This window comes from Tachysurus vachellii, chromosome 18 (assembly GCF_030014155.1).
Source record: "Tachysurus vachellii isolate PV-2020 chromosome 18, HZAU_Pvac_v1, whole genome shotgun sequence".
NCBI lineage: Eukaryota > Metazoa > Chordata > Actinopteri > Siluriformes > Bagridae > Tachysurus > Tachysurus vachellii.
This window is the reverse complement of record NC_083477.1, coordinates 9,800,384-9,824,637: the sequence shown is the minus strand read 5'-3', so window position 1 is coordinate 9,824,637 and position 24,254 is coordinate 9,800,384. Positions and strand designations below refer to the sequence as shown.

Sequence of the window (24,254 nt, the reverse complement as noted above, 5' to 3'; positions counted from 1 at the left end):
CTGTTTCAGATTAAATACTACCTGTTTCAGATTAAACACTACCTGTTTCAGATTAAACACTACCTTGTTTCAGATTAAACACCTGAGCAATCACAAATTTACAGCTGACCAGGTCTTTTAAATGAATGTAAAGAACAAAGTGGGTGTTTTTAGATTGATAGTACAGAGTCAGCAAGAATAATGTTAAACGTCTTCCTTTAGAAGATTACTGAGGCTCAGCAACTGCTATTCAGTTTAGTCCACATGTCTCACTGGTGAGCAGGCTGCTTACTAAAGCTGATTATAAAGCCCTACTCCTGGTCATTCAGGTTAAACAACCTTCAGGCTTATTGCAGTAAACAGCTCTTCCTTCTGGGTCACTCATATCATAAATAGGTCAAGGTTCTGCTTGCACCACTGCTCTTTTGTGCTCTCTCTCTCTCTCATATTCAGTATTTGTGCCAGCATCTAAGACTTCTTAGCTTTGTGCATGTCACAGATGGATTATCAAGAAAAAGCTTCTTTATCTGCACAGCTGTTCCTTTTCCAAACTCCCGTTGTTATCACTATAGACATAGACACTATAGAGTGTATAAATATATATGCATCAGGATGCATCTTCATATTTTGCTGGGACACATCAGTGAATACTGGTTAATAATCATTACTGAGTTAATGTAATTGTCTTCACAGTAAAACATTAATAGTGTGAAGGTGTCATGCGTCCAGAACAGTTCTGAACTGTGTTCATTTGCAAAGATCTGTATTGTCAACATTATACATATTCATGGCCTGTGTACAAAAGATGTCAGTGTAGAAAAATGTCCATCCAATATGGAATCAGTGTTTCAGGCAATGTCAGGAACATTGTAAATACAAGCATCACTTTGTATTTGTATTGTATTTATCATTTTTTACAGATGAAATGTAAGCTGATTGAATTAAGCAGAATAAATGGTTTTAGATAGTAGTTTACCCTACAGTTTTCCTGTGCTGTTAACCCATGTGGAACTAGTACAGTTGCTCTCCATCTTGTTTGCTTTGTGGAACTAGCCTTTTGGAGCCAGATCTATTTCTCTACAGAGAAGCAGAAGCGCGTTTAATGATGTCACTCTTCAGACACAAGCCATTGACTCTGTGTCTCTAGAGGGATTGAGTCTTAGCATGGTTGATGAAGGGCAGGATCAGGGGTCGGTCACTCTCAGTAAAGTGGATTGCCCCCCTACAACTGTGCCACATTGATTCAAGTCCCACAGGCCTGACGACCCTTTTCTCCTAATCCATGTAGAATACAATGTAGAACATAAATGCTATTAGGAGTGGGTTTGGGTGATCAATCAATGTCCGACAGCTGACAAGTCATTTAGAGTGGCCGGCTGGTGGGATTCTCTATTAAGCATTATTTGTTTTCCGACAAATGGTTAACGATAATCTGATGACGGTATCTCAATGGCAAAACACAGTGTCATTTATATTATATTGACCGTGGAATAAAATGAGACGAGCAGTGTAATCAAGATGTTCAAAATGTATTTCAACCAGTGTTGTAATGTAAATACTTTGTTACTGTACTTAAGTAGAAATTTCACGTATCTGTACTTTACTTCACTATTTAAATTTGTCAACTTTCACTTTTACTCCACTACATTTCCTAGATAAAATGTATACTTTTACTCTGTTTTATTTTCACTAAGCATCTTCGTTACTCGTTACTACAAAATAAAATCAGGAGAAATGTGTGCGACTGCAATAAGGGAGGTTTGGCGAATCACTGCTCCTAGACTGCACTACGCTCCGCACGCTCTACGGAGAAGCACAGGCACGTGCAGCGCGCACGCGCAGTCAGAGCTGGAGGCGTTTATCTATAACGTTAATCGGCGGAAAGCCGCAAAGACGGCAACCAAAAGCAGTGAAATGTCACTATTCTTATTACCAGAGTTGATAGCACAAACAAAATATTAATGCAAACAATCCATTCAATACTAAATAAAAATAACATTTATTGATTTGGTCTTTGTCTTGTGAATATTTTTTATTAATGACTGCATTCATTGGACACACTGTTTGTAGAGAATGCACACATACATGAACTGATTTGATTCAAGACTGGCATCATTACATCGTGCATAAAGTTTTGGTGTCCACTTTTGCCATTTAATAATACCATAACTTTTGGCTTACTATGTAGTCATATAATATATAATATAAAACTCTTGTTGTAAATTCTCACTGAGGGCTAAAACCCCTAAAGATGAAATACTAGAACCGCCCCTGTTCTTATGCCTACCGAAAATCACTGAAATTTTACTTTTTACTTTTACTTCAAATACTTAAGTACATTAAATATCAGAAAATTACTTTTGATACTTAAGTACAGTATATATCAGATACTTTAAGACTTTTACTTGAGTAATATTCTAAAAGGTAACTTTCACTTCTACCAAAGTCTTTTTCTAGTACGATACTTGTACTTTTACTCAAGTATTGCTTTCTAGTACTTTATACAACACTGATTTCAACACCCAGTTTCTTAAAAAATGTTCATATTTTTAAATGATTTTTAGATCTGGACTTTTTGCAAACAGTTTACCTTAAGATTAGAATCGAGTCTTTGGTTGCTTTATTTCAGAACTGAAAGTTTATTAGTGTTGGATTTCTTTTAGTCATGAAAAATGATTTTGAACAGATGCATAGAGTCATAGTACATAAAGCTGGGGTAAGAAATTGGTCTACTGATCAAAAGGTGGTGAGTGCAAATCCCAGTACTGCCACTGCTGGGCCTGTGAGCAAGGCCTTCAACTCTCAACTGTTTGGTTATATAAAAAAGATATTACAGGTTTACACTTCATCACACTTCATACAGTGTGTTATAAATGCCATTAGAATAAGTAGCCACAACAGTACAGTACAGAACAGATTTTTGTATTGATAGAAATATCATGACAATAACATGTCGGCATGAAAGAATGGGTATTTAAATCTAATGTTTGATCCTCACATTGATTTGGAAACCTATAGACATTTAAACATACAGAATCTCACAGAAGTGAGTACACCGCTCACATTTTTGTTAATATTTTATTATATCTTTTCATGTGACAACACTGAATAAATAGCCCTGTGCTACTATGTAAAGTAGTGAACAGTGTACAGCTTGTATAACAGTGTATATTTGCTATCCCCTCAAAATAACTAAACACACAGCCATTAATGTCTAACCCGCTGTCCACAAAAGTGAGTACACCTCTAAGTGTTCCTGTCCAAATTGGGCCCAATTAGCCATTTTCTCTCCCCGGTGTCATGTGACTCGTTAGTGTTACAAGGTCTCAGGTGTGAATGAGGAGCAGGTGTGTTATCTCTCTCACTCTCTCATACTCGTCACTGGGAGTTCAACATGGCACCTGATGGCAAAGGACTCTCTGAGGATCTGAAAAAAGCTTTGTTGCTCTACATAAAGATGGCATAGGCCAGGGGAGAAACTGAGCTGCAGCACGGTGGCCAAGACCATACAGCGGTTTAACAGGACAGGTTCCACTCAGAACAGGCCTCGCCATGGTTGACCAAAGAAGTTGCGTGCAGGTGGTCAGCGTGATATCCAGAGGTTGTATGAAACCAAGATAAACTTATTTGGTTCAAATATTGTCAAGTGTGTGTCACAGCAAGGTGAGGAGTACAAATACAAGTATGTCTTGCCTACAGTCATGAGTGCTGCCAGCATGAATGCCAACATGTACTGTGACATAATGAAGCAGAGCATGATCCCCTCCCTTCAGAGACTGGGCTGCAGGGCAGTATTCCAACATGATAACGACCCCAAACACACCTCCAAAACTAGGACTGCCTTGCTAAAGAATCTGAGGGTAAAGCTGATGGACTGGCCAAGCATGTCCTTAGACCTAAACCCTATTGAGCATCTGTGGGGAATCCTCAAATGGAAGGTGGTGAAGTGCAAGGTCTCTAACATCCACCAGCTCTGTGATGTCGTCATGGAGGAGAGGAAGACGACTCCAGTGGCAACCTGTGACGCTCTGGTGAACTCCATGCCCCAAGGTGAACTCAAGGTGACGCTTTGGTGAACTCCATGCTCCAAGAGAGTTAAAGCAGGGCTGGAAAATAATGGTGGCCACACAAAATATTAACACTTTGGGCCCAGTTTGGACATTTTGACTTAGAGGTGTACTCACTTTTGTGGTCAGCGGTTTAGACATTAATGGCTGTGTGTTGAGTTATTTTAAGGGGACAGCAAATTTACACTGTTATACAAGCTGTACACTGTTTACTACTTTACACTGTAACACAGGGCTATTTATTCAGTGTTGTCACATGAAAAGATATAATAAAATATTTACAAAAATGTGAGGGGTGTACTCACTTCTGTGAGATACTGTATAGGCATCCGTGCCTATTCTATAAATAATAAAGTCCATTAAATAACAAAATGGGGTAACGATTCATGATGCAAAAATAATGTCTTTGAATAACTATTTGGAAAACAGCACTGTTGATTGTGGTGCAGTAAAAGATAGATATTTATTGAACTTATTTGTGTTAATTAATCAAGAATGTCTTAGATGGATATGGTCCTAAAATAGAATAATTACTCACAGCGATATAGGACTTTCCTCTGATCAATTTCAAAAGCAAACATAACACTAGTGATTTTTGAAAATTTGTACCTTTGCACATCCGTAAATGCTACACACTTACATTGAAACCTGTCCAAATATTTCCACTGAAGTGCAGCAACAAATGCTGCTGCAGCTGTGCTTCATGTCAATTAGAGAAAATAACAGGTCTCCTCCAGATTTCATTTGCAAGAAGATGAATATGATGATGTGCTGTAATTGCAGTGTCTTTCAGCTGTTACACTCATGCAAATGAGTGTGGAGGAGGCAAAAGAATTTTCAATGTTGTTCAAAAAAGAAGTTTTTTTTTTTCTGATTTCAGTTAAGGCAGTGATACTAAAGGCTGAGTAAATAATGTTTTTCAGTCTAGGTCAGCTCAAACAAGGGTAACGTATGCTAATGAAGCTGATGATTAGTTTCATAAGTATAAAATCTGTGCTGTTTTAAAATTCAGCCGCCATATAAGGGACAATATATTTTTTTAATTGCTCAGTTTCTATGGAGTTTTTTTTTTGTCAGATTTTTTTTTTTTTTAAATAAAAACTAATATTAATGTAATCTGACATAATGCTCCCTGTCAGTATATGTTGACTTATTTTTGTTTCTTTTTTCTTTTTCTTTTTTGCAATAGCATGTGGAGAATTGTCTTTCCCATAATGACTGTCTTCACTCTGAGATACAGTAGCTTTTGTTTTTTCTAGCAGTGCTGTTGGACAAGCTATTTCATGGTTACATATGACTTGTTGTATTCTCGACATGTGTGGAAAATATAGGGGATAAGTGTCATTTGTTTTGATTATTCCCTTTTTCTCTTTTGTGGTTTTGGTGAAGAGAATATTGGATGTTCTGTTTCATTTATATGACTAAAAAAAACCTTATTGATATTTTAATAAGCATTAAGCGTTTTGGTCTAGCAGAAGGGTTTACAGTAGGCTGGACCGGAGACTAGTCTCTCGTCCATGTTGCTATCCACTACAAATGGGTCCAACGGCTAAAGACATATTAAGGATCAGAGCACCACAATAAGTACTGTACTAACTACAGAGATATGTAAATGATATGTTCATCAGCTTTCTGAAAGGACAATTTTGGACACATTAGTACTGTATAGTTTGAAGTTAAATCTCTGGAATAGGACTGGACATTCGACACCACATGATCTTCATTCCCTTCTTCAAGTCCTGTAAACTGCAGGACGGGGACTCTATGGATTAGACATGCACATCCCACACATGCTCAATGGGACTTATTTTTGGTGGAATTTAATGGCAAAGACAACACCTTGGTAAAGTAGGCCCTCTACCTTGAATTTTGTGCATAAACCTGCCAAAAGAACCCAATGCCATTATTAAATACTATTCCCATGAAAGGGTGGTCTGCAACAATGTTTAGGCAGAACTTTGCCATGTGCATCAAAATGCCCCCCCTGACCTGCGTGCATCCCAGTGACATCTTTTCACCAGGTAATGACACACATGCACATGATATAAAAGAATGTGATTAATCAGACTAGACCACCTGATTCCATTGCTCCATGGTCCACTTCTGATTCTAATGTGCCCATTGTAGGCACTTTTGGTGGTGGATGGCACCAACATGGGCACTCTGATCTGTCTGTGGCTACTCAGACCTGCAGGCAGCAAGCTGCAGTGCATTCTATGTTCTGACACCTTTCTGTCATAGCCAGCATGAACCTTTTTAGCACGTTTCAGCAGGGACTATTTTTTCGGGATCGGACCATGTAAACCACCAGTGTGAATCAGTGAGCCTTGGGCACCCATGACCTTGTCAGCAGTTCACTGGTTGTCTTATTTTGGACCACTTTTGGTCACAGCATGCAAGGAACAGCCTCAAAAGAACTGTTGTTTTTTTCTTCGAAGCTCTGATTCAGCCATCACAGTTTTGGACTGAAGGTTCAGATCCTTACAGCCTTATGAACATCTTGTGCATAATATATCCCTCCCTTTATGCCATTATGTACATATATTTTCTCTTGGCAATAGGACATGCAGGCAAAATTTTTTTTCTTTTATCTGAAGAATAGTAAATATGGTAGTATGAGATATCTTTGTTCAGATATGGTTGTGAATGAACATGTTAATGTGGTGTCACTTTGGACACTTGCTCTCTTATTTATAATTATTTATGCAATGTATTCTTGGATTTCGGTTGTGTGGACATTTATTAGTTCTGCCTGGCACTTAATTCAATTTAGGAAAGTGAAATGAAATAAATTCTCTACTATCACACAGTAGAATAAAAATGAGTGTTACAGTGACAGAGGAGAATAGGGCAGTCAAATGATGACAGATAAAATATGTTCAAACACTACCCTCTCCTGAAATAATATGTTGCTTTTTCCCTTAAACCTTTATTGCTAATAAATTGTAACTTTCTTTTTCGATAACCCCTTGAGGCCACCGGTGTCATTGCATACTAATGTACTCTAAATGTACTTCACCACTGTGTGAATAGATTCGCTTAAGAAAAGAAGTTTTTTGGTTGCCCTTGCTGTACCTCAGGACACAGTTGTACTATTGGTTTGATTAGTTATTGCCATGAAGAGTAAACTCCATCTGAGTGTGACTACAGTTGGGAATCTCTGCACTGGATTTCTTTATGTGCGATGTGGAGAAACGTTGTGCAGTGTAGTGGCGTGTGCAATATACAATATTTACAATATTTAGAAAGTGGCAAGTGGTCTCCAATAGTGCAATAGAGTAACAACAGATTTTTGTGTTTTCAATGGGCTTTAATTGTTTTATTGTAAAGTACACAGCATCTACAACACACACAACATCCATTAAATTTAGTTTAATACATGCAGCCAGCATTTCTGAAAGCTCAGGGGTTATTTATACAACCTTCCATTACATTGTTTATAACTGGCTTCCTCTTTTATCACACGTTCACATCCTTGGCTCACTTACATATACAACTCTGAAGATGGATGATCCATCCTCTTGGGTCTAGTGTATGGAATGTACAACACAGCTAACATCCACTAAATTACACAGGTCTGTCTCTCTGAAATGCCTGAGAGGAGTTCTTTCAGCTGTATTTACATTTATATCAGTTATTGCCAATGCTTATCTCTCTCCCATATGCATATCAATTAACTGACTGTCTCATGCAGGTAATAATTTCTGATATTGATCTTCTGTATAATAATTTACTTTACTTTTTATTTCCCAGGGTGCCAGTGACTTTTGTGTGGCACCTGATAAATTTATCATGAATCAAACAAAAGACTTTCTGAGAGAAGGCAAGTGAGTTTATATATATATCTTATATATAGTTTATTCATATAAGCACACATGAACAGTGAGTTGTTAAAATGCTCTTTTTTTCCTTACTGTGCCTTACAGATGTAGTCCATTACTACCTTTACTGCAGCCAGACGTTACCCAATCCTTTTCAGCAGGTAAGCATTATATATTCTGTGCTTATTAACTCACAGACGGAGCTGTTATTAGGGGCCAATGGCATAATTGAACCAGTTAATTGAGAGAAAGCTTTGTGTTAACCCCATTATTATGGCATGATTAAAATATCAGCATGCCTAATTTAATTACTTAAAGAAGATATGAGAATAAACTCGGATCAAATAGAATCCTTTCATCTGTAGGTTTGTGGTAATTAGTTTTGTCTTGCGTCCTGTGGGATTCCTGCCAAAGGTAGGCGTCAGGTTAGTTTGTTGGAACTAGACTGCATTTGAGTGTTTATTAAGTCTGCTTGTTAGAACCAAAACCATGAAGCAGAAGCATATAGCAAAATGTGGCTTAACCTTTACTCATTAAATACCCCTGACCGTATAATGAGTCTGTCTGCTGGTCTGCCTTGCTGTTAATTGTTTGCTCCACCCACTCGTTGGTTACCATGGACACTAATTGAACTCCATCTCTCCCTCAGGTGTGTTGTCTTAGTCTCTGATTGTCTCTGCTTGGTGATTGGTTCCTGTTGGTTATATCTACTCTGTTTGTTCACTTCCCTGGTGTTGGTCGTTGTTGAATGTTTGTGTCTATGTTCCTGTTTGCTCAGTGTTCTGCCCTGTTTTTCCTGCCCGTCTGTTTGCCTGTTTCTTGTTTTGGATTAATAAAAGATTGAACTGCATTTGGATCCTCACTCGCCTTTGCCTCACCACGACAAAGGCTTAAATGGTGTCGAATTTGTTAGCACAGCTAATTTATATTTTTAAAATACACATTTTCAGTATCCCAGTAAAATTGAGTCAGGTAATGAGCTCAGTATGCCATAGACTGAAACAGCTAAAACCTGTCACATCTAAATCACATCTAATATACAAATAACTGCAGGTGATGAGTAAAGTAAATAACTGGTATTGCAATGAAAACCAGCTCCCAAAACATACTGGTATATGCAGTGGTTACTCTAAATGACCATTAGGTAAAAATGACTGTATGAATCCTGAGTGCATTTCTGTTTCACTGCCAGTGTTCCCAGTATAAGCCCTGGATCCATTGTGAACTGACCAAGATAAAGCATTGCTGGAAATGACTTAATAAATAAATGCAAACCAAATGAAATGTCACTTGTGTCACCGTGTGACAAATCTGAACTATTTTGCTGGCTGTTAAGTGCCAGCTTTTGTGGATACCAGGTGGCATTTCCAAATTGCATATTCATGCATATTCACAGATCCTAGCTTTTTCAGTAAGGGCAATAGTGCAGAGATGTATCGAGGTCCCTTGAGCAATTGAAACATTTAAGCAGTAAAATGACTTTTCTTATTAGATTATTTATATTGGCATAATATTAATGTTTGCTGTACATTCTGGTTGCAGACTGACGATTATTCCTCATGTTGAAATACAAAACAGTTACTTGAACATTTCATACTGCTGTGATTTATCAGCCCATGGCATGAAATGTCTCAAATTAAAGGAAGCATAAATATGTTAAAGTCATATCCCTGTGTTGTAGTCACTGACCATATTCCAGAGGTCCCTGACCACCATGCAGATTCAGGTCCAAGGCTTGCTACAGATATCTGTCTCTACCTTCCCTACTGCAGAGGTAAGAGCTCCACACCTCCATTCGGTTCATGTATTCTGTAGTTTCTGCCTTTTCTCATTTAAGCATTCTCATTTAAGCTGTTTGTGCATGCATGTTGTTAGAGGGATCTGTTGGGTATTCAAGGAGTCTTAAATGCCACAGAATTCAGCTTGCACCAGCTCACAGCCTGGTTAGACTGCCGGAGTTTGCATAAGGTTAGAAGCACTCTTTAGCACACTATAGCTGTCTTGCAGACTGTAGTAGAATCTGAACCAGCCTTGGTGTTTGTCTTTGTCTGTGTGTGTGTGTGTGTGTGTGTGTTTCTTTGGCAGGACTATCTGGATGCCCTGGTGGGATTGTGTTATGATGGGGTGGAAGGCCTACTCTACCTCTGCCTCTTTTCCCTGCTGGCAGCCGGTGCTTTCTGCGCCATGCTGTGCACCATTCCACGGGCATATATTCTTGTGGCCAGCAGGTAAACCTCACCTTGTTTTGCTTAGAAAACCTACCCTTGTTATTGCTGCTTAAAAATGAATAACTTATTATTTAGAAAAATTTATAACGGATGGATAAAATGAAGGAAATAATAGAAAGATAAAAGAGTATATTAAAAACAATCAGTAGGATCACCAGTTGCCTTCAGAAAAGCTTCGAAAGGTTTTTATCATGTTGTCATGTAAGTCCTGAATGGCCAGTTGTGGGATGAGAACCATTTTCAAGCAAAATAAATAATTATATATAAGACGAAGGATGTGTATTGCTACTTTACAGTCTGTGCTCCATATGTTCCCAGAAGGTTCAGTAGTGTTTAAATCTGGTGATTGGGCAAACTGTGGAAGTTTAGCCTAGTGCTCATCAAACCATTCAAGTGAATATCAAAACATTATCAGGAAAGTGTGATTGCACTTCATATTGCACCTGGTCCTGTAAAATGATTTTAAAATTTGTTCCCTATTATACAGCCATGCAAAGCAATTACTGGATGTAATAATTTCCACGATATGGCTGCCCATATAATTATGGATCCCCATCGTACTTAGCAGTTGGCAGCAGACATTGAGGGTTAAAGGCATTCTTTGGCTTCCTATAAATATAAATCCATCCAGATGCAGGAAATATTGTAAAAAATCTGACTCATCAGTCCATATTTTCTCCCAAATGCTGAAATGTCCAGAGTTGTTTTTTTTTTTTTTTTTTTTTGCTGCATTCACAGAGTTATGCATCCTCATGCACTGTCCTTTGATACCAACAAATTCTATTGAAGCTCATGAAATAAAGTAAGATTTAAAGCATAATGTGTGTATGTATATATATATATATATATATATATATGCAAATGCTAACTTCTCCCCTAACCACCGAGATGAAACGGATATGGAAAAGTTGTTTTAAAATTATTAATTTAAAAAAGAGACAAAGCTGACATAGAACGGAGACTCTAATGTTCACAGTGCCTCAAGCCAAAGCTTACTGTCTATGCACACAGGAACACAAACTGTGACGACATAGACGAAGAGGACCCATTTAACCCACAGTCACGACACATGGCCCCATACAGCACAAGCCGTGCAAATGTGCACAGCTTCTGCAGCTACAGCAGCAGCCTGGGCAGCCAGAGCAGCCTGCATCCACCGTTGCCCATCGCCTCCACTGCTCCCCCTCCAGAATACATGTGAGTTTATACTGATGCAAATAAACCAAACTAAAAGCAAAATACAAATAAGAGTTATGCACTTTCTCTCAACTCTTAGCTGTTTGGAGCATAATAATCTAAGTGGATCGACATACACCCATACTTCACTCCTTCTTACTTCTTATTTGTCAATTAGGAATCAGTCGATGCTGTTTGCTGGAAATCCTCGCTATGAAAATGTGCCGCTGATTGGAAGAGGTTCACCACCGCCCTCGGTACGTCAGGGTAAAATTGTGAGCCATGCAGTAGCCAAGCTCATTTTCTAATAAGTTCCTCTGTATATGTTGAAATAATAAACATGAATTAATGTTTTAGGGCTAGTGCAACACTGCCCCCTGCTGGAATTAGGGAGTAGCTTTGATTGCCTCCTCTTTGTCTCTGGTGATTCTCTTAATACTGTCAGTTCCTCATTATATGATACATCTTCTTCTTCTTCTTCTTCTTCTTCTTCTTCTTATTATTATTATTATTATTATTATTATTATTATGTATATATTTATTATTAATTACATTAGCTATAAACAGTAAGATTTTGTTGCTTAGCAACATAACAGACAAAAAGCATGATATGGACAGAAAAATGGCAAAACGTGTAACAATCTTATTGGTTTAAAACCTTTACATAAATATAAAAGGAATGTAATATTGTGGTTGTGTATATTGTAGATACATACATTGGCTTTGAACACGGCTCAGCTAATCAGATTTTAAAACTGAAACTATTTGTTTTATAAATCTATACAATTATAATTATAGCAAATTGAGTATTTTGCAATATGAGAGGGTTTCTGCTTAATGTAGTGCAAATGAAATATTATGCAATATTCACAGAGACTAAAGAGCACATTTGCCCTGACCTGGTTCAGGTTAACTGTTGGAGTATTGATTATCTCACCGCATCTCTGTATGTAGGCCCAGAGGGAGGGGAGGAGGGCAAAATGTTACATGTGACCTAAGTGCTTATGCTTCTACATTAACTTTTAAATCATCTTTATTGTATCATTTCTTTTATTTCGGGCATAAAACTGTTATTACTTATGTGCTCCTGGAGGTCATTAGAAAGAATTAAAACTGAACTGAATCAAAGCCCCAATAGCTTTCACATTGAACTTCCTTTAAGTTCTAGGGTGATACATTCCCAATATTCAGTTCAGTTTCATTTTATTTATATAGTACTTTAATAATGGTCACAAAGCAGCTTCACGGATATCCGGAGGTTGAGTTAAAATTAAATGCTTAATAAGCAAGCCAGAGGTGACAGTAACAAGTAATTTCAGCACCTGTTATCACTTTTCATTGCTCGCTGCTGTTTTCTGCCTTTTGCTCTTCAATGATGTAAGTTTAATAATTGTTTCAGTTTAGTTTCAGTATGTGTGTGTGTGTGTGTGTGTGTGTGTGTGTGTGTGTGTGTGTGTGTGTGGTTTAGAACTTAACCTGCCTCAACAAAGTGTATAAACTCTTCAGTAACGTTACTAAAGTGTGAGGCTACATGACATGTTCATATCCCCTTCAGCAACGTAAACATATATTATAATGGCTTATTCAAACAGGTGTCAGTTGTTATAAAGGCTCTATAGTAACTCTATAAGGAAGGTGTTAAGGCTGATTGACAAGTGCATTTATGCTTTATGAGAACTGATATAAAGTTATTGGTGTTTTATTGTTAGCTGTTATCAGATTTGTTGTGAATCAACAGTAAAGCACATAGTTATACAATGTGATATGATATACACACAAACTCAAGACAAAAATAAAAATGCACAAATTCACATGTGCATATGTCAAAATACCCTTTTTTTTAGTATTGGAATTCCAATTGTACCGATTTGATGTTGGTTGGTATCAGTGTTCGCAGGAGTTATAACACATTTTTAAAAATGTGTATTTTATAGAAATACGAATGTAAAATCCATTCTATTGCTAAAAATCCAATCACGTTTAAATACTGTTTCCCCCTTTTCTTTATTCATTTCTGGATATATTTCTGCAGGGATATAGATACAGTAAGTGGCCTTTTTAACAAGTACAGTGTTTTTTGTTATTTTCCTTTTTGTCCTTTGTCTTCTTTATACTGCTTTCCTCTTAGATAATCATATCTGGTCCAGCAGTGCTGCTGTTCACTCATCATCACTGTTTCTCAGCACAGCTACGCAGTTTGTTGTGGATTGAATTAGACATAGTACTGTGAGCTCAGACTGACTGCTCTGTTCTTGTTGTTCAATGTCATCTGTCCTACCTGCCCTAGGAGGTGAGAATCAAATGGATACCTCCTTGTGCAAGTGCATACAAGCCCTTCCAACTAGAGGTCTTCTTGGGTCTAAAGAAACATACGCGACCCGAAGTGACCCGAATCACTTTTTACCCGACGTGCATAATTTTTTTCATAAAGAAAGACCCGACCCGAGACAAACCTGAAAAAATTAGACCCGACCCGTTGGCAATTTTTTTTTAACCCTACTGGACCCGAATGTTGCACACACCGATGCAGCCCTGCACGCAGCAGTCAGACAGAAAAGTAACCGCTACAGGGTGGATTCAAAATTGATTGACAGGTCTGTTTCAACGAAAATTAGCTTACCGCCAGCAACACGATGTCGCAAGCGGTCTTGGCAAACAGAGGAGAGGTTGGAAAAGGACTCAAGTCGATGCACACACACGAGATACAGTAGTTCGGGTCTTCTCGGGTCCGTTCGGTAAAAACACATTCATTTTAAATTACCTGAGACCCGATGTCCCTATTATTATACCCGACCCACACGTCCGAGGCACACGTGAAACTTTTAGACCCGAACCCGCTCGGGTCTCGGGTCGGACCTCGGGTTTTCGGATCTAAGTAGACCCATGAAGACCTCTACTTCCAACTCCTCAAAGTGTCTGTACAATTAAGTATTTGATATACAAACTGTTGTCATAAAGCCAGTGCTCTTTTTCTTTACCCCTCATGGGAATCATCTAAACCTTGTTGCTAGCTGCATAACAGATTGTGAGCACAGTCAGAGCTACAGATAGCCTGTCCTCCACAGCTACAGATAGCCTGTCCTCCACAGCTACAGATAGCCTGTCCTCCACAGCTACAGATAGCCTGTCCTCCACAGCTACAGATAGCCTGTCCTCCACAGCTACAGTCAGAGCTACAGATAGCCTGTCCTCCACAGCTACAGATAGCCTGTCCTCCACAGCTACAGATAGCCTGTCCTCCACAGCTACAGATAGCCTGTCCTCCACAGCTACAGATAGCCTGTCCTCCACAGCTACAGATAGCCTGTCCTCCACAGCTACAGTCAGAGCTACAGATAGCCTGTCCTCCACAGCTACAGATAGCCTGTCCTCCACAGCTACAGATAGCCTGTCCTCCACAGCTACAGATAGCCTGTCCTCCACAGCTACAGATAGCCTGTCCTCCACAGCTACAGTCAGAGCTACAGATAGCCTGTCCTCCACAGCTACAGATAAGCAAGCATATTATTGTACATTATGAAGTTTATCCAGAACTTCCAGGCTACTACAATGAGAACTGTTCTGTTGCTCAGTACAGCTTTCACCTCTTAGTAAAGACTTGGATTCTGGTCATTTTATGAACACTGGATAGTCTCAAGTCAAGTCAAAAAGATTTTATTGCCATATATAGCTGTTGTACATTGCACATTTTATGTGCAAACAGTGCAAGACAATATTCTCCTTGTCATTGTCATGGAACCAGCACCGTTCTGGAGGAAACCTGGCAAGATGCAGCCATGATTGTAGAATAATGGTATTTACTTATATGGGTGTAGTCACTTGGTCACTTTGTGGTCCACAAATGTGGTCACTTTGTGAATTTGTTGGAAGGTTTTTGGTATACATACACACATGCACAAGCTGGCACCAGGTTCATTGTGACCTCCTATTTAACCACAGTTGCATATATAGCTGGAGATTATATAGTTTTTGTTTATTTTGTTTATAGTGCTCCTTAATCTCACATCTTCACCTCTGCTTCTGAAAGTGCTTTTACTTGTCATTGTTCATATTCTGAATATGCAAATGATCTGACCGTATGTACAGAACAGTTCAAATTTTCCAATGCCTATTCACTGAAATTAATTAAAAAACATTGTTAGAGCATGTGATAGCAGACAGTTGGCAGCTAATAGAGGTTCTGGTTCTATGCGTTTTCCTTTCTTTTTCTTCTTTTTAGTATTCACCCAGCATGAGGACCACATACCTGTCTATGACTGATGCCCAGATGCGACACTTTGGAAATGACTACCAGGTGTAACATGCGAGTGTCCGAAACCTGAAATAGCCGCAACCGCTCTGGAAAACTCATAGATGGATCGATGTTTATCTTTCTGGATACATGTCCCCCGTTCTTCTTGTGGAGGAATTCAAGATCTACAGTTCAGTGTTATTGACCAATAGACTCTATATAAAATCCTCTCTGAAGAGGAGGCCATCCAGGCAACCATCAACCACCATGTAAATACAACGTTTTAGGCAGTACAGAAAAATATACAAACTGCTGAAAAAGATTTGCTACACAAACACCCTTATTTCCATAACAAGCATTTCAGTTATCTTTGATTTTGTGTGATGGGATGAATTCACACAGGAACTGAAATAGATTCCACCACAATTTATGTTCTGCATTGTAAAGAATAATGGTGCTGCTACCTGTTAAGCTTCTGTACATAATTTTGTCATCTCAGTGCAATGAAGTTTTACTTCATCTCTAGTCGATTACATTCTCAAGCATTGAGAACTTTATCACATGCCAGGACCGTAGGTTTTCCATGTGTTGAAAGATCTGCTATATTTTTAGGCTGATATCTTTTAGGCTGAGATTTAAGAGAATCTCTGGGTTGAAATAGCTTTCTGTTACCCAATGCAAGGTCAAGGCTGAAGCAGGAAATATTTTATTCTATGTATGCTGATGTAATGAATGTATGAATATACCTGAGCTCCATGTGTTTTTATAGGCATCCGATCTGAATAAGAAGTTTTACATCACTCTGTGAATGACATGAACAAGACTGAAATTGTACTTATACTGTTAATGATATATAGCCTGAATTCTAACAATTATGAAATCTTTATTCTCAGATGTTTTCTATTGTTTATGCTTTGGAACCAGTTTGGAAAATGTAAAACTTGTTTGAATAAATAATTTGTTCATTTTACTGTGGCTGTGTTTATCACTCTAAACGGAGTTCACTATTTACAGATCAGATTTCCAGTCAGATCATAACAGTTTTCATTGAATTTGTACACAAGAGGTGAGAAAAACTAAATGTAAGCAAGCAATCATTGGATTTGCATTTGTTTGTCCTTGGATGGCTTGCCATGCTTTTTTTTTTTTGTTTGTTTTATTTTTTAGAATTTTATGCATTTTTATTCTTTGGCATTGTGTCAGTTAATTAATAGAACTCCCATAAATTCTTACTTCACCTTTTGATTAACAAAACAACATAGTTGCCTTGTATATGTTAATAAATCGTAAAACAAGAAAGGTGCTGCAAATGAATCCAGTATAAATTCCTCCATCAGAAAATATTTATGATGTAAATCAGCCTGTTAAGGTTAGAATTGAACTAATAATATTCATCTACCAGTAGTTATCATTATTATCAGTACCACTATTTACATTTTGCCTTCACCAGGTGGAATAACTCATTCGATTTCAGACAATCATATGGAAATCACAACTCATTTGCCTATTGGTCTCTAAATGAATTGAATATAAATTGATTCAAAAACAAATAAGCCAATGAATAATATTGACTCGGATCTATTTTATCAGATCTGCTGCTGGAAATTTCAGTAACAAATATCTATTGCTCTAATAAATAGCCAACATGTTCTACATTTACATTTGAACAATTTCTATGGAAAAGTATATGGATCCTGACCATCACACACATACACGGTTCTTCCTCCAGACTGTTGCCACAAAGCTAAAGTTGGAAGTACACATTTGTACTTTGTAAGCTGTAGCATTACAATTTCTCTCCCCAGGTCCCTGAAGACAAGGTTTGCAGTGAAAGGTCTTGAGTGTCCCACACAGAGCACTAACCTCAAACACACTCAACACATCTGAGATTAATTAAAACACTACAGACCTCCATATCTAACATCAGTGCCTCATTATTGCTCATGTGGCTGTATGAGTACAAATCTCCACAGCCATGATACAACATCTAGAGGAAATTCTTCTCAGAAAAATGTCTGCATACTTTCGGCCATGTAGCATGGTTCAAGATTCTGTGCACTAGTTTACATATATCAGTATAACAAAGCAATGCAGAAGGATCATCAAGTCTCACAAAACATTTTACCATTCTTACTAGAATTTTGGCTCCAATTCCTGGAATTCCAGCTCATACATTGATATGCTTCACTCACTCACTCACTCACTCATCTTCTACCGCTTATCCGAACTACCTCGGGTCACGGGGAGCCTGTGTCATTGGGCATCTCAGCCTGTGTCATTGGGCATTGAGCCTGTGTCATCTCAGGCGTCATTGGGCATCAAGGCAGGATACACCCTGGAGGGAGTGCCAACCCATCGCAGGGCACACACACACACACACACACACACACACACACACACACACACACTCATTCACACACTACGGACAATTTTCCAGAGATGCCAATCAACCTACCATGCATGTTGGACCGGGGGAGGAAACCGGAGTACCCGGAGGAAACCCCCGAGGCACGGGGAGAACATGCAAACTCCACACACACAAGGCGGAGGCGGGAATCGAACCCCGACCCTGGAGGTGTGAGGCGAACGTGCTAAACTAAGCCACCGTGCCCCGATGATATGCTTCACTGGATGCATTTTAGACATTGTATGTGATTTACCACCTTAGAATTTTATGAATACAAAATACTAATAAATGTTCGTCAAAACACCACAGAAACTCTTACTATATATAGTTCAGATCTACAAGCTGCCCCACAATGTTTATCTGAAAGAGTCGGTTCAAAGAGTCGACTCGTTTATGAATGACACATCACATAACTCACATTTTTTATGTACCGACAGAAACATTTTTAAGATCATGTTTTTTTTCTTAAAAAAAACAAAAAACAAAACAAAAACCACGTCGTGTGTTTTGTGACAGAATTATGTGATTATTTTGTGGATTACCTTTATAAAATACTGATATAATTACATACGGTATTCACGATATATAGTATATATATATAGATATATATAACATTGTTGCAAGAGATTCGATTGACACCTGCTTTTAATAATCACATATGTGTAAAATCAAACTACAACAAAAATAACTTCACTACAGGATCTAAGGAGACTTTTATTATTTTGAACAAGAAACCGGAAGTCGCGTATATTTTATTTCATTCGCTCCCTGTGGACGCTGGTCTCGGTGTTACGCATCTGATCTGAGATCAGGTTTAATAATTGTTTTAAGCGTTATGCGGGCGGGGAAGCTGATCTTGGATCAGAATTTAAAGGGAAACTGGTCTTATGGTAGCTTTTTAGCGTCACTTCCGGTTTGTTGTTGGCTAGCAGGTGAACGTTTTCAAGGGGAGCCACAGTGTGACTCAGGCGATGTGGACTTTTTGTACTTAATTAGTTTATTTCAGAAAAGTGACAGGTGTAGTAGAAGTGGCGGGGATGTGGGAAAAACGCAATGGGAAACGTTTTCGCCAGAAAAGGATGTTCAAGTCGAGTAACAGAGCAGGACCTGGCTATCTTGGTACTGTTCATTCATATGTGTTCTCTTTGTGTTATGGACAGAATTTTAGCCTTCATGGATAAACTAGTGCACGCACTGGGATTAGTCAGGTGTCCTATTTATCTGGTCTGGGGATTGTTTACAGCTGTGAATGAGTAACCACCAGGCTGTTATAGGAAAAGAATCAGAATCAGGTTTATTGGCCAATTGTGTTCACACACACAAGGAATTTGGTTCCAGCTGTTTGTGACTCTCTCAAAAGTACAGACATAAATAACACTGTACTATACAAGATAATACAGACTATACAAAACAATACAGATGTGATACAATAGACATTATGAGTATTAAATATGACTACAGAATATATGACTGATCAGTTATGTACATAAAGTGTGGGAGTGCAAATAACATTGTGCAATATTATGCTTTTTGTACAATATATAGCAGCAGTAGTGTGTGTAACGTACACGGATGATGTGATGACTGACAGCTCTGATAATGCAGTACTTATAGATATGAAGCAGTGAATATACTTATGGTGAGTTGTTAATCAGGGTGATAAGGGGCCTGGGGAAAGAAACTGTTCCTGTGTAAGCAAAGGGATTTTTCCTGCCCGGTTTCTGGTTCTTGTGTCGTACAAGTCCTGGGGAGTGGGCAGGGGGGGACCAATCAGCAATAATAATAATAATAATAATAATAATAATAATGTGCCCTGTTGTTTTATTCCCCTTATATACATCAATTTTCCAAGCATATACAATTGATATATTTTGTAAATCATTTTGTAGTTGCAGTCTCTCTTTTTTTCTCTGCTTGAAGAAGATGAGACGAAAAAAATGAAACAAACAAAAAAATCAGCTATAACTTGTGCTATTTTCTTCCTACTGTTAAAAAGCACTCACACTGGAGACTCCTTCCAGGAACGTTAAATAGATTTCTCCTCACAGTTACTGTCACTATATGAATAATTACACTTACATTTGATTTGAGTACATTTATGTGGAATGTTCTTCCTTCTCAGAACCTGTGTGTTATTACAGAAACCATATTAATAACTAGAGCATTAATATAAACTTATATCCGCTAAGAAAGAAAACCTTCTAACATTTCAGCAAAAAATTAAGCCCCATGCAGGTGATTTTGATAGATTTGTTTTAAACTCGACATATAGACCAATCGGCTATGACGTTCAAACCACCTGCCTAATATTAATTAAGTCTCCCTTGTGCCAGAAAAACAGCTCTGATTTGTCAGGGTTCATTTGCTACCTGATATTTTTCATCCTTTGACAGGTGCCATTGTAATGATGGATGGATGAATGAATGTAATCAACATTATTCACTTCATCGGTCAGAAGTTTTAATGTTATGGCTGATCAACGCCTATCGCTTTCTTAATTTCTTTTCTTTTTTTTTCCAGCAATTAAAACAGCAGCGAGATAAACTGAAGCAGTACCAGAGAAAACTCACCGTTCAGCTGGAGAAAGAGAGGCTTCTAGCCAAGCAACTGCTGAAGAATGGGAAAAAAGAGTAACTTTATTGGAGTTCAATTTTTCTTCTCTTTCTACTCTTCATACAGTTGTGTAGTTCAAAGAGGATGATACTGAATGGCATTACAGTCAAGTGCTAAATCATTCGGACAGGGAATTTTTATGCTTAAATATAATTAAAAACCAGAATTTTGAAAAAGAGAATTACCTGAAATTAAATGTTGCTTCAATTTCGGAACATTAGATAAACTACATTAGATCAGCTTCGTCTACGTTGATCTCTGATGTCTGCAAATTTCTAGGATCTTTATTGTTAAGATGTTAAGTGTAACAGAGTTCAGCTTCTGGTTCCATTATAGATGGGTTTAGTGTAAATATTTATGGCAAATATGGTAAAGTTTCTAACTGATTCCTGTGGTCTTGTGGTTGCAGAAGAGCTCTTCTGCTGCTCAAAAAAAAGCGCTACCAGGATCAGCTCCTGGACAAGACTGAGACCCAGATAAACAACCTAGAGCGCATGGTGAGAGTCGTCTCCTGCTCTCCTGAGATTGCACTAATGATCCAAATGAGTGACACTTCTTTGAAGAGCACTTCACTCTGTGGACATGTCCTACTTTTTTCTTTTCTTCCTTTTTTTTTTTTTTAAAAGTACCAGAACACTGTATGTCAAAAGCTACTAATGTGCATATGTGCTCTCTTTACAGGCCCAAGACCTTGAATTTGCTCAGATTGAAGTAAAGTTCTTAGAAGGTCTGAAGGTCGGCAATGACTGCCTAAAGAAAATGCATGAGGTGAGGCGCTTACACGAGGGCTATTATTTGTATCATAGCTTGCTCCACATTCCAGATTTGTGTCATTCAAAGGCTCTGTAGGGTTTATTGTTTACATATTAAGAGATTATAGATAAACTCTACAGTTTTAACCCCCCCATGTAATGCCCCAAATCCTTGGAATAGACTCCAGGTTGGATGTGACCCTGTGTAGGATAAGCAGTACAAAGAATAGATGAAGATCTTGCATGTAAACGATCTCTCGTCTCTACAGGCTCTTTCTATTGAGGAGGTAGAGAGAATAATGGAGGAGACACAGGATGCCATCGAATATCAGAAGGTTTGTCCTTTCATCACTTACAGTACAAGTTACTGCTGCCCCAGTGCGGTGACCTTTCTCTTTTCTGAGTCATGTTCAGTGAATAAAACACTTTTGTCATCTAGTCATCATTACAGGAGGATGTGAGCCGGCTGTAGCAGTGGTTGAGTAAGGAATAAAACAACCCAGGATGTGCTGTTATAGGAAAATATATACAGTTGTATGCAAAAGTTTAGGAACCCCTGACAATTTCCATGTTTTTCATTTATATCTATCAAATAACTGAAGGACACGGTAATATTTCAGTAGTGAATTGAGGTTTATTGGATTAACAGAAAATGTGCAATATGCATCAAAACGAAATTAGACAGCTGCATAAATTTGGGCACCCTTGCCATTTTGTTGATTTAAATACCTGTAACTACTTAGCAATGATTAATTGGAACACACAATTGGTTTGGTGGCTCATTAAGCCTTGAACTTCATAGACAGGTGCAGCCAATCATGAGAAAAGGTATTTAAGGTGGCCAATTGCAAGTTGTTGTTCTCTTTGACTCTTCTCTGAAGAGTGGCAACATGGAGGCTGCAAAACAACTCTCAAATGACCTGAAAACAAAGATTGTTCAACATTATGGTTTAGGGGAAGGCTAAAAAAAAAGTTATCATAGAGATATAAGCTGTCAGTGTCCACTGTGAGGAACATAGTGAGGCTATGGAAGACCACAAGCACAGTTTTTGTTAAAGCCAGAAGTGGCATGGCACGTAAATTATTGGAGTGGCAAAGGCGAAGGATGGTGAGAACGGTCAAAAACAGCCCACAGACCACCTCCAAAGACCTACAACATCAACTTGCTGCAGATGGTGTCACTGTGCATCGTTCAACAATTCAGCGCACTTTGCACAAGGTGAAGATGTACGGGAGAGTGATGCGAAAGAAGAATTTTCTCCACACACTTCACAAACGGAGTCGCTTGAGGTATGCAAACGCACATTTGGACAAGCTTCCTTATTTGGAATAAGGTGCTGTGGAGTGATGAAACAAAGATTGAGTTATTTGGTCATAACAAGGGGCGTTACGAAGAAAACAGCATTTCAAGAAAAACACTTGCTACCCACAGTAAAATTTGGTGGAGGTTCCATCATGCTGTGGGCTGTGTGGCCAGTGCCGGTACTGGGAATCTGGGTAAAGTTGAGGGTCACATGGATTCCACTCAATATCAGCAGATTCTCGAGAATAATGTTGAGGAATCAGTCACAAAGTTAGTTACGCCGGGGCTGGATATTTCAATACAATAAGACAATGACCCAAAACACTGCTCAAAATCTACTTGGGCATTTATGCAGAGGAACAAGTACAATGTTCTGGAATGGCCATCCCAGTCCTCAGACCTGAATATCATTGAACATCTGTGGGGTGATTTGAAGCGGGCTGTCCGTGCTCAGCAACCATCAAACCTAACTGAACTGGAGATGTTTTGTAAGGAGAAATGGTCCGAAATACATTCATCCAGAATCCAGACACATTACAGGCTATAGGAAGCGTCTAGAGGCTGTTATTTCTGCTAAAGGAGGCTCTACTAAATATTGATGTTTTTCTGTTGGGGTGCCCAAATTTATGCACCTGTCTAATTTTGTTTTGATGCATATTGCACATTTTCTGTTAATCCAATAAACCTCATTTCACTACTGAAATATTACCGTGTCCTTCAGTTATTTGATGGATCAAATTGAAATTGCTGATACAAACACCCAAATATTTATAAATGAAAATCATGGAAATTGTCAGGGGTTCCTAAACTTTTGCATACGACTGTATCCCAAAGTGAATGTTAGAACATTTCAGAAAGCTCAGGACACAGACTTTGTTTTTATTTAAAGCTTATACGTGCTTTGGTCGTTTATTGCATATAAAATGGCCTCTGTAGAACTAATACTGGACTAATATATGAACTAATATTACCATGAGCAGGATTTCATGTGTGTGACGTTTAGGACTGACAGCACAGATGACCTGCAAACCCTCTGAACACAGGATGTCTTTGATGTGCTTGTCTTTGATGTACTTATTACTCTTTAATGGCTGATATGATTATTACTACACATGATGCATATAGATATTTACAAGCATTAGTATTTGGTCAATAACAGGATGGTAGAATCAGATGAGTATTAATGTGGCTTGGATGCATCTCTGAATGAATGTATTTTTTTTCCCCAGCAAATCGATGAGATGGTGGCAGGCTCTCTGAGTCAGGAGGATGAGGAGGCTGTGCTGGCAGAGCTAGAGGCCATCACTCAGGTCTGCTCATTTCTGTCACAGCACCTTTCTGCTTATTTTAACCTGATTTTTTTTTCCCCCCCTTTTTTTATTCGCTGAAACAATCTGATTACTTCTGTTTTAAAGGATGAAGATGAATTTGAGCTTCCTGAAGTGCCCACTGAGCCCTTGCCTGTAGTGGATGAGCTAAAGGGTGTGAATCTCTTACACCACAGATGCAGCATTAATTATAACGGCCAGTATGTGTCTCCCTTTCCTTCTTTCTAACTTTCTAATCTTTTTTTTTTTTTTTCTAGAAAGAGAACCAGCTAAGGCGAAGCAGGACGGAGAGATTCTGTTGGCATAGTAGCCGATGGTCTTGTGATACGGATTGATCACATGTTAATCA

At 38.4% G+C, this 24,254-nt stretch overlaps 2 protein-coding genes across 3 annotated transcripts in view; both read left to right on the top strand.

The window, feature by feature from the left end:
* ttyh2l (tweety homolog 2, like) overlaps positions 1 to 16,472 on the top strand; it is a 43,737-nt gene extending 27,265 nt beyond the window's left edge. Inside the window, exons 7-15 of one of the 2 annotated variants that reach the window (XM_060892823.1) lie at positions 7,800 to 7,869; positions 7,973 to 8,028; positions 9,549 to 9,641; positions 9,743 to 9,835; positions 9,953 to 10,095; positions 11,107 to 11,292; positions 11,450 to 11,528; positions 13,304 to 13,316; positions 15,491 to 16,472. In XM_060892823.1, coding sequence (XP_060748806.1) covers positions 7,800 to 7,869; positions 7,973 to 8,028; positions 9,549 to 9,641; positions 9,743 to 9,835; positions 9,953 to 10,095; positions 11,107 to 11,292; positions 11,450 to 11,528; positions 13,304 to 13,316; positions 15,491 to 15,531 — 774 coding nt within the window. In that variant the 3' untranslated portion in view covers positions 15,532 to 16,472. The remainder of the gene's footprint in view (positions 1 to 7,799; positions 7,870 to 7,972; positions 8,029 to 9,548; positions 9,642 to 9,742; positions 9,836 to 9,952; positions 10,096 to 11,106; positions 11,293 to 11,449; positions 11,529 to 13,303; positions 13,317 to 15,490) is intronic. The other variant, XM_060892822.1, reaches the window with a different exon arrangement.
* Positions 16,473 to 18,829: 2,357 nt separating this feature from the next.
* Positions 18,830 to 24,254, top strand: part of chmp6a (charged multivesicular body protein 6a) — a 5,847-nt gene continuing 422 nt past the window's right edge. The window contains exons 1-8 of the mRNA XM_060892334.1: positions 18,830 to 19,028; positions 20,430 to 20,539; positions 20,932 to 21,019; positions 21,204 to 21,290; positions 21,544 to 21,609; positions 23,807 to 23,887; positions 23,993 to 24,059; positions 24,163 to 24,254. The exon at positions 24,163 to 24,254 is cut by the window's right edge and continues 422 nt beyond it. Of these exons, the coding sequence (XP_060748317.1) occupies positions 18,963 to 19,028; positions 20,430 to 20,539; positions 20,932 to 21,019; positions 21,204 to 21,290; positions 21,544 to 21,609; positions 23,807 to 23,887; positions 23,993 to 24,059; positions 24,163 to 24,212 (615 nt within the window). The 5' untranslated portion in view covers positions 18,830 to 18,962 and the 3' untranslated portion in view covers positions 24,213 to 24,254. The remainder of the gene's footprint in view (positions 19,029 to 20,429; positions 20,540 to 20,931; positions 21,020 to 21,203; positions 21,291 to 21,543; positions 21,610 to 23,806; positions 23,888 to 23,992; positions 24,060 to 24,162) is intronic.